This window comes from Macaca fascicularis, chromosome 14 (assembly GCF_037993035.2).
Source record: "Macaca fascicularis isolate 582-1 chromosome 14, T2T-MFA8v1.1".
Taxonomy (NCBI): domain Eukaryota; kingdom Metazoa; phylum Chordata; class Mammalia; order Primates; family Cercopithecidae; genus Macaca; species Macaca fascicularis.
Window position 1 is genome coordinate 86,098,436 of NC_088388.1, and position 14,714 is coordinate 86,113,149.

General features: G+C 35.2%; 1 protein-coding gene and 1 pseudogene across 34 annotated transcripts in view; one reads left to right on the forward strand and one right to left on the reverse strand.

The window, feature by feature from the left end:
- Nucleotides 1-14,714, forward strand: part of TMEM135 (transmembrane protein 135) — a 350,227-nt gene that overhangs the window by 126,112 nt on the left and 209,401 nt on the right. For 25 of the 34 annotated variants that reach the window (XM_045370121.3, XM_065528833.2, XM_074015042.1 and 22 more), the window contains one exon: nucleotides 1,146-1,179. The exons of 5 other annotated variants lie outside the window; for them this stretch is intronic. In XM_045370121.3, the coding sequence (XP_045226056.2) occupies nucleotides 1,146-1,179 (34 nt within the window). Of the gene's footprint in view, nucleotides 1-1,145; nucleotides 1,180-6,409; nucleotides 6,480-14,714 lie in introns of all 34 variants that reach the window. 4 more of the 34 variants (XM_074015041.1, XM_074015046.1, XM_015435591.4 and 1 more) reach the window with 1 other exon arrangement.
- Nucleotides 1,859-6,392, reverse strand: LOC123568655 (E3 ubiquitin-protein ligase XIAP pseudogene; annotated as a pseudogene).

A 14,714-nucleotide genomic window follows, 5' to 3' on the forward strand; every position in this document is an offset into this window, starting at 1 on the left:
ATAATTTTTATGTTAAAAAAGTAGATTTAATAAGTAGATAACTAGTCCCTCAAATGTTCCCTAATTTTAATGACAAATTTACAGAGTCCCAGAGTACCTAACTTTACTTTAGCACTGTTTAGTTAAATCATACTGCCTGCATATGGCTTTAGGAATATTAAAAATCTTACTAAACCATTTAAAATAATGAACATTCAGCACTGTGTATGAATCGGGCATCAAGAAGATTTCATTGACAATATCAATATGAAGATTTGGCATATTTAAATGAAAGTGGTTTGACATTGGTACTTTTTATATATATTTCATTTTCTTTGAGTATTGAAAATGTTCATAACAGAAGCTAAAATAAGTTTTTGTAATTTTCAGAGGTCGAACTCTGCCCTTGAATTCTTAAAATCTATTGAAGACATTTTCTAGAGAATAGAATGCGCTTCATTCATTTCTCATGTGCAGTATAAGCCAAGTAGACTGATTAAAGGCAGAAAAAAATTCTTATGTTTGACTTTCTACCTGAATTTTTATTAAATAAGTTTGGTAAATAAGTTTGGTCAATATGCAATTTTTGTGTAAAGTGTTTATAGAACTTTTGTTTGTCCTTTGGCATTAGAAAGTTCCCTTAGTGCCTGACTTTTCATTTAAAACGAAATTAAAACCAATGTGATTTAGTATGATTTGTAATATTATTTAATGAAACAAACAATTATATTGTGTGTGAAACAGATGGAAGGCTTGTTTTATTTATTTATTTTTTGATACATTTTTATTTGGTCAGAATTGTTCTTTTTGGCAAGATGAATTAGAATTATTTATAAAAAATTTAGATTTAGCTAGCATAGATGAGTAAGAAATTATACCACTCTTGCCAATAACAAATAACAATGGGGAAATAGTAATTTTAAATATTTAATTAATGACTGCTAAGAATATTTAATGACCACAAAACAAGTGATTTTATGGAATTTTTTTAGATGCAGCTAAATTTAGGTCACAGAAAAATTAGTTCAGCATAATTTACCCGTTTTTCTAAGATACCAGTACGATTCTCAATTTCTGAGAATTCTTTTTATAGACTTCCAATAAATGATAAAGTGATTATTAAGTCAAATTGAAGTTTAATATCTTCCTTTTAAAATTATTTGCAGGAGAGGGCTGCTCACAATTTATATGGCCAACTTGGTAAGTATTTTGTTTTAACCTTTGATGTCTTCCATAAGCTGTATCTTTTTAAAATCATGTTATCTTAAAAAAAGTAAAAGAGGAAAGCCACTTGTATCTGAGAATAATCTTCTCTGTGTTAATGGATAGACTTAAATGTTCAAAAAAGCCTTGATACCATCTGGTTTGTTCCTGTCATATAGGATTGAATTTCACGTATTTTAGAAGGAAATCACTGTCTTGTGCTCCTCATTGCCTTTTTCTTTCTTAAAGTTTACATCTTCATCTTTGATAGGCTATAATTCTATATGTATATATCTATCTTTTTATATCTGTTTATATATATAATTTCATATTCTGCCTCTGTTGTGATTTCTTATGGGAAAAACGATATAAGGATGGGTTTTTATGATACGTGTTCTTCTTGGACAATAAAACAACGTTGGTACTATCTCCAAACACTCGGTTCATTTAATAATATAATTAGCTAGGCTTCCAAATTTTTAAGTTTACAGAAATGAAGTTAATGTTATGTTGTTTGATATTCTTTAAAGTAAATATATAATCAAGGTTATATAATTTTTATTGCCAAGTTAATATTTTAAAAACATTTACATTAAAATCTTTTCAGGTTGTTTAATAGACTTGATAGGCAACATTAAAAAATTTAACTAGGAAAGATTAATAATTATTTATTTACCTAAAGTTTAGTTCTTGAATTCTGTAACAAGGGAGTATTTCAGAGGTACATTTAGCAATTCTTTTTAGTTATAAAATATATACTTTTAGCTCTGTACTTTTGTGTTTCTGTGCTAGATGCTGGTAAACAAGAGATAGCTTTTGCATTCATGGAGTTTTACTCTCTAGTGGGAGAAGTCACAGCAGAAATAGTAATATATGAAAAGGACTGAAAGATGATTTATAGGTTCCTGTGGAAATCATATAGCACCAAACTATTCTGGGTATGTGGGGTTGGGTCAGAGAAAAGTGGGTATAAACTCCTTTTGAGTCATAGACCTCTCTGAGAATCTGATGACATATATGGACATTCTGTACAGAAAACTGCTCATGTAAGGAACGATACCCAAATTTTCATTTCAGGGTGTTCATGGACCACCAATTAAGAAAGCCTAGGGTATGCCGTCAAGTAAATTTATTTTGAAATACTCCAGAAAATTAGGAGTTCTAAGCTCTTTTAATTGTAACGAAATGGAAATTTCAGGACAGCAGGAGAGCAGGATTTCTTTTTGGCATTATTCTCCTTGAAAAAATTCTTATTAGAATGTAAGCTCTTGAACTTCTAAATAGAGTCTGTCATGTAGTGAGATTTGATAAATATTTGTTTTAATAACAATCTTGCTGGGTGTAGAATTCTAGATTGACAATGATTTAAAGATAATCCTTTATCTTTGTTCTCTATAGATACTTTTTGTAGTCTGTTGTCAATCTGGTTTTACTTTTTAGGTAATCTCTCTTTTTTTTCTCAATTTTTTTTTTAAAATTTACTTTTGAAGAATTTATTTTTGGGATATTGGGTTTACTATGATATGGATTTATTTTTATTTAGTTTGATCAGAACTCAGCTTTTGTAGTCCGAGAATTAATGGTTAGTTCTGGAATTAAATTCTTATCCATCCCCTCTCTGAATCTTGCTTCTTCCCATTCTCTATATTCTATTGTTTTGGAACTCCTTTGAGATGCATGTTAAACATTCTTTTGTGCCTCTTCATGTTTTCTTAATCACTCTTTAACATTTTCCTAATTTTTCATCTCTTTATGCTGAATTCTGGTTATCTTTTCAGGTTTGTTTTCAAGTTAGCTTATCTATTTACTTGTTTCCATTTATTTTATTTTATTTATTTTATTTTTTTTGGTCTCATTTTGTTGCCCAGGCTGGAGTACAGTGATGTGATCACGGCTCAAACTCCTGGGCTCAAGCAATCCTCCCACCTCAGCCTCCCAAGTAGCTGGGACCACAGGCATATACCACAATGTCCAGCTATTTTTTTTTTACATTTTATTTTTGTAGAGATGGGATCTCTCTATGTTGCCTATGCTGGTCTCAGACTCTTGGGCTCAAGTGATCCTTTTGCCTTGGCCTCCCAAAGTACTGTGATTATAGGCAAGAGCCACTGTGCCCAGCCAATTTGCTTGTTGTTTTTATTTTTTATTATTATTATTTTTTGAGATGGGGTCTCGCTCTTTCACCCGGGCTGGAGTGCAGTGGTGTGATATCAAGTCACTGCAACCACTGCGTCCTGTGTTCAAGTGATTCTCCTGCCTCAGCTTCCTGAGTAGCTGGGATTACAGGTGTGCACAATCAAGCCTGGCTAATTTTTTTTGTATTTTTAGTAGAGATGGGGTTTCACCATGTTGTTCAGGCTGGTCTTGAACTCTTGACTTCGTGATCTGCCTGCCTCAGCCTCCCAAAGTGCTGTTATTATAGGTGTGAGCCGCAGCACCTGGCCAATTTACTTGTTTTTCTTGCTGAACCTGTCCAGTAAAAATTCAGTTTGAGTGATGATATTTTACTTTTAAAAAGATGATAAACACCAGACTTAACATAAAATCTAGATTTTATGTTAATTAAATGTTAAATAATTATCTAACATACCTCCACAAAACTTTTTTTCCATTATATATTGGTTATAAACTCCATTTCTTCATATGATTTTATATTATAATTTTCTTTTGAAAAAATTACTAAGACAATACTGATTTTATACAAGGAATTTCCCAGACTCTGGGTTTTTAATTGGTCATGAAACTTTGATTGGTTTGGTGTCACCAGCTTCGGTTAGAGACTACTTGGAATATTTGAATATCAAAGTAAACTTTATTCCTCAAAAGCCAAGTTATATGGCTAGACTTCCTTTTCAGTTCCTATATAATACTTTTCTGAAACCCTCATGCTACAGGTTCTTATTATTTGTCTCTCATTTTCTTCTTACAGCCTAGGCCCAATTCTGTGTTTGATATATTTCTCATTTTGTGTATAATTTCTTAGTAATTTAGAGGTCTTGGAATCAGTTCTGTGCTATTACTGGCAGACCCTGGATCTGGAGCTCCATTACTTCTTCTCCCCTTTTTTCTTTCAGTAATACTTCCTTCAATTCCCTCCACCTAGTCTTTCCTCTGGCTCATTAGTAATTACAGTATAGGCTGGGTGTGGTGGTATGGGCCTGTAGTTCTGGCTACTTGAGAGGCTGAGGTGGGAGGATTGCTTGAGGGCAGTAGCCCAAGATCAACCTGGGTAACATAATGAGACCCCGTCTCTTTTTGCAGTGAAATCTGACTTGATTCATTTTGTGTCTTTCTGAGCACTCAATGAATCTGCAACCAGAACCTCAGGTGACTTTTAGTTGCTCCCAGATAAGTTTTAGTTTTGTCTTCCATTATTAATGTCCTTAAAACCGAACCCCATTTGTATAGGGAGAGGCCTAAGGCCAAAATTCTTGTACCATAGGATTTTGAAAGATAGTATAATCTATAGTCAGTGATGACATTTTTTTCAGCACTTCTCACCAGTGACTCCTCAAGTGAATGGGTTAAATGGATATTACTTATATATTCTTGTTTCTCCTCCTGTAATAGATATTTACACCTTGGATACCATTTAGCATGTTGTTCCCAGGGGTGTTCAATGTGTTTCCATCAGTTAGCCTTCCTCCACAGCAAAAGCATTTTACTTTATCACTTTTACCTAAAGCATAAAATTCAGGCCTGTACACTGCTGCTTGTTAACTGAGTACATCCACATCCCCAAAGTAATGATCCGTGCTTCATAATCTGCTGTGGATGGATTTCTTCAGAGGATTTGTTGAATTGGGGAAATTCCTATCAGAACTCACAACATCAGATTCACTTCAAATGTTAACATTCTGGCCCAAAACAAAGAAGCAATTAAGAAAGTGTTGCCTATGTTCTTCTGCCACCAGCCAGCACTATAAGCTTCCCAATTTTTCAGTTTTCTACCACAATAAAAGCACTGCACTTGGTCATCAATACTTGTGTAGTAGAGTTCAGCACTAACTCTCTTGGGGTTAAGTGGGCATAGTTTGGCTGGTTCTGAAATGACTATAATCGAGCTTCCTCACTATACATGGTGTGTTTCTTGGGTATATGGTATCTGATACATCTGAAGCCTGTCCAGTTATCAGAAGATAATCTGCATGAATCTCAGATGGCCTGCCTAAGGCAAATTGATTACTGTTTCCCAGTTTTCAACTTGTGAATCTCAGATGGCCTGCCTAAGGCAAATTGATTACTGTTTCCCAGTTTTCAACTTTGTACTGACCATTTTGGATACTAGGATTTGCAGGTTGTATGGCACTATTTTAAAAATAAATGCCATTGGTAATCTGCAATTTGGGACAGTTTCTTGTGTCTTCCAACTACTGAGTCTCCATACTGCCTTCTATCTACTGCTGCATGACAACGAAAGCACCACATGGTATCTCCTTCACCACTATAAAGAAAACCTACCTGTGCCAGTGTTGATGCTGAAACAGGACTACTGCTTGGAAAACTAGCCAAAGTTTTTAATCCGTTAAACTCTTCTACCAATTCTTCATCCTTATTTATGTCTGCAGGTACATAGTTTTAGATCCTTCAAAACTGTTAAAAGCCATCTTCTCTTGAAAATGGGACTTGTTCACCCTTTCTTAGGTGTCAGAGAGTTCAGAAAGGCAGTCTTGGAGGGCGTGAGCTACCCACCCTCCCACCCAGCCATACCTTCCTTCAACAGTCCTGGGAACCCAGTCATGGAGCCCCTGCTGGGGGGGTGCTGCTTTCCTGCCTTCCCCAGCAGCCTATAGTATCATTTTATACAGAGAAAATAAAAAAAGATATTTCAGTCTTTCTTCTTGCATTATTGATCACATATGTTTTAATAATTATTCATATTTGGAATAGTTAAAACCATGTTACTTAATATACAGATTTATCACCTTTTTTTGAATACTGATATAGGTAGTGCTTCTCAAAAATAGGCATTCTGAAAAATTTTCTGTAGTACAGTTTCCCATTGGGAAAAAAACCTACAAAGTTATGTTGCATTTATAATAATTATAATTGTATTCACTTCATTTACTTGACAGGAGATAACTTGGATTTTGACTAGACTTTGATAAGAATCAGATCTTCTGCTTACTACTTTGCATATCTGATGATTGGTAGAACTTTTAACAATCTACCTTTTAGCTTTGTGCATTTCAAATTTATTTCTTTTTCATTACCCACATATTTTCAGGGCTTGGCACCCTAGGACGTGTCTATATATCATTATGGCCTCTGGTTCTTCACCTTTGTGTCATGACGGGGTAAGTTGGCACAGTAGACAACAGAGTATTCCTGGAAGCCACTCTTTTTTTTTTTTTTTTTCTTTTTTCACGACAGGATCTGGCTCTGTCACCCAGGCTGGAGTGCAGTGGCATGATCTTGGCTCACTGCAACCTCTGCCTCCTGGGTTCAAGCAATTCTCCTGCCTCAGCACCCAGAATAGCTGGGATTACAGGCGCACACTGCCATGCCTGGCTAATTTGTGTATTTCCAGTAGAGTTAGGGTTTCACCATGTTGGCCAGGCTGGTCTCGAATTCCTGGCCTCAAGTGATCTGCCAGCCTTGGCCTCCCAAAGTGCTGGGATTACAGGCGTGAACCACCGTGCCTGGCTGCCACTCTTTAATGAGCCACTAGGAATCAATGTTCTATACCTAAAAGCAACTGGAAAGTAAATTAATGAATATATCATGCAATCCAAGCTCAATATATCTTGCTAAACTCAACTCTACTAGTAAGCTGGATCCCAAAACCTAGTGCTGCTCACCACAAGGTGAAGTTTGACAGAGAAATCAGAATGTAAAATGATAGGGATCTTAACTATCTATGGTTAAAATACCTTACTTTGGCAAATGTTACCAAAATGTGACTATGTGAACAGATTTTGTAGGGCTCTTTTCGAGGCTTGGAAGAAGCCTGTGGTTATGAGGGGTCTTTATGTTTCTCTGGCTTCCTCCTACCACCACTGTCTCCTTCCTCATTCTCCACTTCAGCCACACTGCCCTCTCTGGTGTTCAGTGAGCATGACAAGCATGCTTTCTCTTCAGGACTTTGATATTTGCTGTTCGCTCTGTTTTGAGTTCTTACCGCCAGATATCTGCATGGCTTGCTGTTTCATTTCACTGAGACTGCTGAAGTGTCACTGCTGTGAGGCCTTCCATACCTATCTCACATGAAGTAACAGTCACTCTTCATGTCACTTATAACCCTGCAGTCCCAAGCCTCTTTATCTTTTTTTTTTTTCATGGACTTGATCAACATCTAACATATATCTTTTTTGCTTATTATTTTATTGTCTGTCTTTCCACCTTGGAATTTAAACTTCATGAATGTAGAGTTTTTGTGTGTTTTATACCTGCTGTGTCATGCCTAGAACAGTGCCTAAAATGTACTTTGTGCCATAATTTGTTAAATGAATCATAGATGAATGTGTTTATTAACCCATCTATGCTGGAGGTTGCAAATTTGTTTTTGTGAAAAATCAGACCTACTTGAGCAGTAGGAAAAAAATAACTCCTACTTTCTAGTAGGAGCAACTGGAGCATTATTAGAAGCTTAGCGTTCTAATAATGGAACACTAGGCATAAATGGGTTAAAGAGAAGGATTTATAGGAGACATACCAAATTATACCTAGATGTTTATTTAAAAGCTTGTTTTAAATATTTTAGGTTGGCGCAAAAGTAATGGTGATTTTGCTGTAATATTATTTACTTTATAAGTAAAACCTTGCTTTATTTGACTGCATTAATGTTGTATTTCAGATTAAAATATACAAAGATTAAAAGTCGATGGTCGTGGAACATAGATGAAGTATGTGACTTACTTTGAACTGAGTGTGAACACTTATGTCTTGCCAGCTCATGGTGTTGTAATCAGAATCCAGAAAAATAGATAACTGCAGGAAATCATCTACTTTAAAATGATAAACTTAAATTATTAAGTGATAATAAATACTACAACCTGAAAAGAATTTAAAACAATTGATTAATCTTAGTTATAGATTATAGATTATTTTTATTGTATAACAAAGTATCTTAAATTTTCTTAGTGGCTTTGTTATTGTGCTGCTTTTCTTGTGTTTTCAAAAAAGTTTAAAATATTATGCCTGCATGCTAGAATAGATTTGAGTTTTAATGTATTTTTTTAGACACTCATATGCTTTTCTATAGTAGCACATGGTATATACTTCAATACCCAAATACTGTGCATATTCATACACTTATTTTTAAATTATAAGTAAATTTTCTAAAACTTTTGTGTGTTGCCTGCTTTAGATTGTAAATTCCTGGGAAAAAGATCTTTAACTTTGATATTATTGATGTTAGAGAGCACACTTAAAATACTGTATTTAAAAAAAATTAAAACTTTTATTTTGAAATAATTGTAGATTCATATGCAATTATAAAAAGTAATATAGGGATCCCATGTTCTCTTTACCCAGTTTCCCCCAATAGTAGCATATTGCAAAACTATAATATAATATCAAAACCAGAATATTTAATTGATACAGTCAAGATACAGAATATTTCCATCATAGCAACACCCACTTCTCTCTTGTTGTCGCCCCTCCTTAACCCCTGTTCATGGTTTTTAGTTATTATGAATAAATCTGCTATAAATATTCATGTACAGATTTTTATGTTTTTATTGTTCTGGGATAAATGCCCCTTAGTGCAGTTGCTGGGTTTATATTGTGGTTACATGTTTAGTATTTTCTTTCTTTTTAAGACAGATTTTTACTCTGTTGCCCAGGCTAGAGTGCAGTGGTATGATCTTGGCTCACTGCAACCTCTGCCTCCTGGGTTCAATTGATTCTCCTGCCTCAGCCTCCTGAGTAGCTGTGATTACAGGTGCATGCCACCATGCCTGGCTAATTTTTGTATTTAGTGGAGACGGGGTTTCACCATGTTGGTCAAGCTGGTCTCGAACTCCTGACTTCGTTATCTGCCCTCCTCGGCCTCCCAAAGTGCTGGGACTACAGGCGTGAGCCACCACGTTTAGTTTTTAAAGAAACTATCAAATGTGTTCCTGAGTGGTGGCTGTACCATTTTGTTAGGGTTCCCAACCTAGAAGAAAGCTTTGAATCTCTAGTTCTTTAAAATGGAAAACCTTTTTGGGGGTTACATTTGTCTGTAAATTTTAGTATTAGAAAAATTTCTGGGAAAGTACAAAATGTGAATTGGTGTTTTTAGCCAGTTATAAATGCTCAGTAATTCAAAGCTTTAATGAGATCAAAGACTTGACACATAGATATTGACTATGTCTAAGGGAAAGTGAATTTGAACATAATCATAATTTTTTCTGGATACTAATAATAACCTGATGTGCTTCATCTTCCTTTTTATCTAAACAGAGCCATTTATTTATTACTGTATAACTTTTACTACATGAAGAGGGTGCTTGTTTCAGAACAGGTAGGGATTTAAGGATTCAGGGAGAACTGAATTCAATCTAAAGAAATAACTTTTCTTATGACTTGATTATATTGCTTACAAGACTAAGTTGAAATTGTTGGCTTATAACATCCAACAATAAAATTTCTAAATGTTGGGAGGTTTTATTTAAACAAAATATTTACTGTTTTTTGGTATGTGTCTCTGATTTGGAAAATAAAGAGGAGAGTAAAAGTCATCTGTATTTGGGAGGCCAAGGCGAGTGAATCACCTGAGGTCAGGAGTTCAAGACCAGCCTGGCCAACATGGTGAAACCCCGTCTCTACTAAAAAATACAAAAATTAGCCAGGCATGGTGGCATGTGCCTGTAATCCTAGCTACTAGGGAGGCTGAGGCAGGAGAATCGATTGAATCCAGGAGGTGGAGGTTGCAATAAGCCAAGATCATGCCACTGCACTCCAGCCTTTGCAACAGAGCAATACTCTGTCTCAAAAAAAAAAAAAAAAAAAAAAGAACTTTAGGAAAAAGAGCCATCAGATACAAGTACGTTTTGATAAGTTGCAATCATTAGACCATTAGTTTATAGCCTTAATGATTAACTAGCACTTAAAAACATACAAATTGAAGGCAATTGTATTAATACCCATCTGAAAATGTTGCTTTCTTGTTATATGTTAGTTAGCATGTATTAGAGTGAAAAGTAACCAATTTAAAAAATAGTAGTTTTCTAGATTTTAAATGTTGATAGTGAATTAGTTATTAAAGGTCAAAATGAATGAAATGTATATAGAAATAAGTATAAAGAGTTAAATATTTTCTCTGTCCAAAATATGTCTATAAAATTATGGAAAAATTTTCCTGGGGCTGATGTGCCAGAACTGATTACCCATAAGAGAACACTTACTGTTAGATTTCAACTTTGCCACAGTATGATTTAAGAGAGAACACGTAAGCAAAATTTGCATTTGCATGATTTTCCATTATTATATCAGTTGTGACGACTAAGTTTTCCAGTCTTTCAAAATTGATTATATGCTGCTAACATTTATTTAAAATGTGATGTCAAGTGTAATTAGTTCACTTACATTTTATTTTAAGAAAAAAAGTGTAAGACATTGAAAAATCCTTCTGTGTGACTCCTTTTGAAAACTTCTCTGTTATTTTATTTATGTCACCAAGCATTTCAACAGTATATATGTTTTAAAATTGTAAACATACATCTAATGTATGTTAGCAATTTGTCTTTAGCATTTGGTTTTTCATGTTAAACATGCAGTATATTTTATTAAAACATCTATATTTGATTTTTCAAACATAGGTTTGAAAATGGTGATTCAGGCTGGGCACAGTGGCTCACGCCTGTAATCCCAGCATTTTGGGAGGCTGAGGAGGGAAGATCACCTGAGGTTGGGAGTTCGAGACCAGCCTGACCAACATGGATAAACCCCGTCTCTACTAAAAATACAAAATTAACTGGGTGTGGTGATGCATGCCTGTAATCCCAGCTACTCGGTAGACTGAGGCAGGAGAATAGCTTGAACCTGGGAGGCGGAGGTTACATTAAGCTGAGATCATGCCACTGCACTCCAGCCTGGGCAACAAGAGCAAAACTCCATCTCAGAAAAAAAAGAAAAAAGAAAAAAGTGCTTTCTCTTGTTCTTTCACTCAACAGAGAATGATCCCCACAGACCAAGCAGTTCTCTGGAAGCACGTTCTCTAGCAGACACCAGCTTAGTGTCTTCTAATTCAATTGAATTCTGACACTGTCTACCTGGATGGAGATAGCATCAGATTCCACAGGTTGAAGGCTCAGTTTCATAAGACTGCCTCCACCTCAGATGCCAATAGAAAGTAATACTTGTTATCTATACTTCTGACTGATCAGCTATAAATTGGGGTTCCCACTACCCCCTCTTCAAGTTCAGCTAATTTATCAAAGCAGATCACAGAACTCAGGGAAACACTTTGCTTACATTTACTAGTTTATTATAGAGGATATTAGAAAGGTTTTGGATGAACAGCCAGATGGAAGAGATGCATATGGCAAGATATGGGAAAAGTCTAACAAGAGCAAATGTTGGTATGAATGTATAGGAACTGGAACTATCAGATTCCTGCATGTGGGAATGTAAAATTGTTTAACCCCTTTGGAAGCTGATTTGACAGTTTATTAAAAGGATAAACATACACTTTTCCATATGAGCCAACAAATCTACTCATAGACATTTGCTTTAGAGAAATACATTTTTATTTCTTTTTAAGTTATTTTTAATTGACAAATCATACTTGTATATATCTATGGGGCACAATGTGATGTGTGTGTATATATATATGTGTATATATATATATGAATCTCGAACTCCTGACCTCAGGTGATCCACTCGCCTTGGCCTCCCAAATACAGATACAAAAAAAACAGGTTTTTTTTTTTTTTTTTTTTTTTTTTTTTTTTTTTTTTTTTTTTTTTGAGAAATGTCTGTTCAGGACCTTTGCCCATTTTTTAATTGGGTTGTTTCCTTGTAATTGTGTTAAATCCCTTGTATATTTTGGATATTAACCCTTTATCAGATGTATAATTTGCAAAGATTTTCTCCTAATCTGTGGAATCTGTGGGTTGTCTCCTTTTCTTTTTTGAGACAGAGTCTCGCTCTGTCACTCAGGCTGGAGTGCATTGGTGCGACCTTGGCTCACTGTAACCTTCACCTCCCAGGGTCAAGCAATCCTCCCATAACTTCTTGAGTAGCTGGGACTGCAGGTGCATGTCACTATGCCTGGCTAGTTTTTGTAGTTTTTGTAGAGATGGGGTTTCACCATGTTGCCCAGGCTTCCAATCTGTAGGTTGTCTCTTTACCCTGTTAATTGTTTCCTTTGCTGTACAGAAGCTTTTTAGTTTGATGTAATCCCATTTGTCTATTTCTGCTTTTATTGCCTGTGCTTTTGGGTTCATATCCAAAAAAACAAATTACCTAGACCAGTGCCATGAAGCTTTTGCCCTATATTTTCTTTTAGTCATTTTATAGTCTTTAACCCATTTTGAATTAATTTTTGCATACCATATGAGATAAGAGCCCAGTTTCATTCTTTTGCAAGTAGATATCCGGTTTTCCTAACACCGTTTATTGAGACTTGGTTTTTTTCCTGTTTTGTGTTGTTAGCACCTTTGTCAAAAATCAGTTGTCATAACTGTGGGTTTATTTATTTCTGGGTTATTTATTCTGTTCCATTGGTCTGTGTGCCTGTTTTTATGCCAGTACAATGCTGTTTTGATTAAAATAGATTTAAAATATATTTTAAAATCAGGGAGTGTGATGGCTTCTAGCTTTGTTCATTTTCCTCAGGATTCTTTGGCTGTTTGGGGTCTTTTGTGGTTCCATTTGAACTTAAAGATTGCTTTTTCTATTTCTGTGAAAAATTACATTGGAATTTCAGTAAGGATTGCATTGAATCTATAGATTGCTTTGGGCAGTATGAACATTTTAACAATATTAAATTTCCCAATTCATGAACATGGGTGTTTTCCCGCAGTTTTGTTTATCAGTGTTTTATAGTGTTTTTAGTATATGGATCTTTTACCTTCTTGGTTAAATATACACGTAAGGATTTTATTTTTTGTTGTTGCTGTTGTAAATGGGATTTTTTTCTTAATTTATTTTTAATAGTTGATTGTTAGTGTATAAAAATATTACTGATTTTTGTATGTTGAGCGTGTGTCCTGCAAGTATACTGAATTTATTTATCAGTTCCAACAGTTTTTTGGTGGAATCTTTAGGGTTTTTAATGTATAAGATCATATAGTCTACAAACAGAGATTGTTTTACTTCTTTCTTTCCTACTAGGATTACTTTTATTTGTTTCTCTTGCCTAATTGCTCTGGTTAGGGCTTCCAGTACTATGTTGAAAAGAGATGGTGAGAGTGGGCATCCTTGACTTTTTCCTCATCTTAGAGAAAACGCTTTCAACTTTTCACTGTTGAGTATGATGTTAGCCGTGGGCTTGTCACATATGGCCTTCATTGTGTTGAGGTACATTCCTCTATACCTAATTTGTTGAGAGTTTTTATTGTGAAAGGATGTTGAATTTTGTCAGCACTCTTTCTGCATCTCTTGAGATGATCATAAGGATTTTATCCTTCATCCTGCTAATGTGGCATATCACAGAGGTCCCCAGCCCCTGGGCCACGAACCCCATCAGGAACCAGCCTGCAAAGCAGGATATGATACACAGTGAGCGACCATTATTGCCTGAGCTCTGTCTCTTGTCAGATCAGCAGTGGCATTAGATTCTCATAGGAACCCAAACCCGATTGCGAACTGCACATGTGAGGGATCTAGGTTGCATGCTTCTTGTGATGATCTGAGGTGGAACAGTTTCATCCTGAAACCAACTCCCACGCCCCTCCACCCCCGCCCTTGCATCCATGGAAAATTGTCTTCCAGGAAACCATTTTCTGGTTCCAAAAATGTGGGGACTGCTGGCCTATCACATTTATTGATTTCCTATTGAACCATCTTTGCCTCCCAGGGTTAAATGCCACTTGATCATGGTGAAAGATTTTTAAAAAACAGGTAAAAACACTTAAATTGACATATATTACTTGTACATATTTATATAGTGCATGTAACATTTTGATACATGCATAGACTATGTAATGTAGGATATCCATCCCTTTGAACATTTATCATTTCTTTGTGTTGGGAACATTTTTCCTTTTTTATTTGCAGAAGATTTCTGTAGTGTCAGGAACATTTTAAATCTTGTCTTTTAGCTATTTTGAAATAGACAATATGTTGTTAACTATAGTCACTCACCCTACTGTGTTATAGCACACCAGAACTTATTTCTTGTATCTCACTTTATGTTTGTACTCATTCACCAACCTCTCTTCATCTACCCTTCTCCTACACAGCTTCTGGTATTTACCGTCCTGCTGTCTATCTCCATGAGATCAACTTTTTTAGTTCTCACGTATGAGTGAGAATATGTGATGTTTATCATTTTGCCTGGCTTTTTTCACTTAATATAATGATCTCCAGTTCCATCTGTGTTGCTGCAACTGACAGTATTTCTTTTTGTTTTGAGACGGAGTCTCTCTTTGTTGCCCAGT